Source organism: Gavialis gangeticus, unplaced genomic scaffold (assembly GCF_001723915.1).
Source record: "Gavialis gangeticus isolate Ggan-Ray unplaced genomic scaffold, GavGan_comp1, whole genome shotgun sequence".
In the NCBI taxonomy this organism is placed as follows: domain Eukaryota; kingdom Metazoa; phylum Chordata; order Crocodylia; family Gavialidae; genus Gavialis; species Gavialis gangeticus.
The window spans coordinates 16,089,781-16,092,007 of NW_017729000.1; the positions used below are offsets into that span (position 1 = coordinate 16,089,781).

The window sequence follows — 2,227 nt, forward strand, 5'->3', positions numbered from 1 at the left end:
AACTTGACAACTGCCTACTGGCGGTGGTTGAAAGGAGGCACTATGCCTGTTGTTGACCCAAGTGCAGTGAAGCAAATTAATTTCTCTACTATTTTATGTCCCTTCCTCCCCTCACTCCACTGAGCAGACTACAGCATAACTTTATCGACTGAACTGAAGCTACAGTATGCCATGTTTCAAGCTACCTTTATCAATTCAAAACATTATTATGGAGGCATGCTTAACTCCTGGACTGAGTCATGTGGTAGGGAACACACTTCAAAAATAAGCACACTAAGGGCACTGATAGACATGAAAAAAAACCCAAAACAAAACAGTGCTTTACCGGAAGAGGAAGTGCATTAGTTTGCCCTGGCTCTTCAGTGTCTGTAAAGACTGGAAGCTTCAGCAGGGCTTTTTGGTACTTTATCTAATAGCTGATTCAATCAGTTAGATAAAAGAGCCAAAAAACCCTGCTAACGTGCCCGATCTATACAGATACTGAAGAGCTGGATCAAACTAATGCAATGCTTCTTTTAGGCATGCGCTGTGCTCAGCACAGGGGCATGCTAAGCTGAAAGTAAAGTACTGATTTTTTCCCACGTATGTAAGCAGCCCCTGCTTGCTGCAAATTAAATAAGCAATTTACTTAGCTAATCTGACAAACTGCTACTGATGTACATGGAATTAATTTTAAAAATAATCAAAAAGTGTGTCAAATTTTCTTTTAAAGTAAGAGTAAATTAGCTCCTCTCAAACTGTTACTTCTTTCTCAGAACACAATCAGACCTTAGACTCTGATGTTCAAATGCTATTGGAGCTAGGATTATAGCTGAAGATGTAATGAATCCTACCTCAGGGGATGCACTCTGTGATGGCTCATTAGCCTCACTGTCACTGGAACTACTTTCACTTTCCGAGTCAGATCCAGAACTGCTTTCAGATCCACTATGGCTGCTTGAGTCATCCCTGGAGTTATCTGCTCCTTCACTATTATGCTGTGAAGGTTCAGAATTACTGAGGAAGATAAAAATGTAAAATAACAAATACTATCAAAGACATATACGTTTCCCTTAAATCCTTCTTACAATAGGAAAAAAAATCAAATTACAGACTCTAATTAATCTAAAATAATTCTACATAACTGAGTACAGTAAGTAGTCTAGGAATGTTAACTGTTATATAACTAGACCTTTTTTTCTTTCTCTAGCTGATAACTATCTACAAATTGTAGAGAAGAGACCAAAAAAAAAAAATCACCACTGCGTCCTGGGTTAGTGCAGGTAAAAAGTCTATGGTGTCAGTCAAATCAAACCAAATATCACTATTTCACTTGCTGCACCAAAATCAACTGTGAATGCCTACCTTCCAGGTGTACTCCTTGGCACTGTCTTATCACAATCCTGCAATTAGAAGAGTAAAGCAAAGTGAGGACAAAGCTTCGATAAACTGTTTCTTCATAGCATGTGTGCTACAGGGAGACAAAAAACAGCACTTTAGTACTCTTTTGTATCAAATTGCAAAGACTATTTAAGGCTTTAGAATATAAAAATATTGAGCCTCTACAGTAACTCTGATGTGAACTCCTCACAATACTATCTTCAGACACAGGGAATTAGCACATAGTAAATGGTTTTCTCCACCTTCATACAGCAAACAAGAACTATTCTTTCCCCAGAGTCTTATGCATTCCTGCTACAGCTCTGAGTGTCCTAATGGCCCTATTTCATGTACCATTTTCTGACTGGGGATGGGATATATTGTAAAGTTCACCAATGCTATTTTTCTCAGTTGTCCAATGCAGTGGATATTAAGCAACTAAAAGCATTACTTCATATTCCCTTGGAATAAGCAAAATATGCCTAATTAGAATTTTCTAGATAAAAAATAAATGAATTGGAATTAGAAGCAAAAGGATAAGATTAGAAACAAAAAGAAAAGATTTACATGGAATACTGTGGTAGTGCACATAGCTATCAGAAAAGGGCTATATTAAAAGTTGATGCGTGCCCACTTCAGGACATGTACAGTTAATATTGACTAAGAGGGAACCAATCTCCCTAGAATAAAGATACTATTACAGTAGTAGCTACAGAAAAAGAAAATCTGGTATGAAACGTATGTACATATTAGGACAAACCACCCTGATCCTAAACTACTCATGTGCAGAGATGTTATTATACTCCATGTTCTTTTCCCAATGTGGTTAAAGCAAAAAAAAAAAAAAAAAAAAAAAAAAAAAAAAAAA

General features: G+C 36.8%; 1 protein-coding gene across 1 annotated transcript in view; it reads right to left on the reverse strand.

Annotated features, from left to right (window-relative positions):
- Nucleotides 1-2,227, reverse strand: part of AFF4 (AF4/FMR2 family member 4) — a 50,159-nt gene that overhangs the window by 27,378 nt on the left and 20,554 nt on the right. Inside the window, exons 9-10 of the mRNA XM_019506346.1 lie at nucleotides 1,345-1,382; nucleotides 834-996 (exon numbers count right to left, since the gene is read on the reverse strand). Coding sequence (XP_019361891.1) covers nucleotides 834-996; nucleotides 1,345-1,382 — 201 coding nt within the window. The remainder of the gene's footprint in view (nucleotides 1-833; nucleotides 997-1,344; nucleotides 1,383-2,227) is intronic.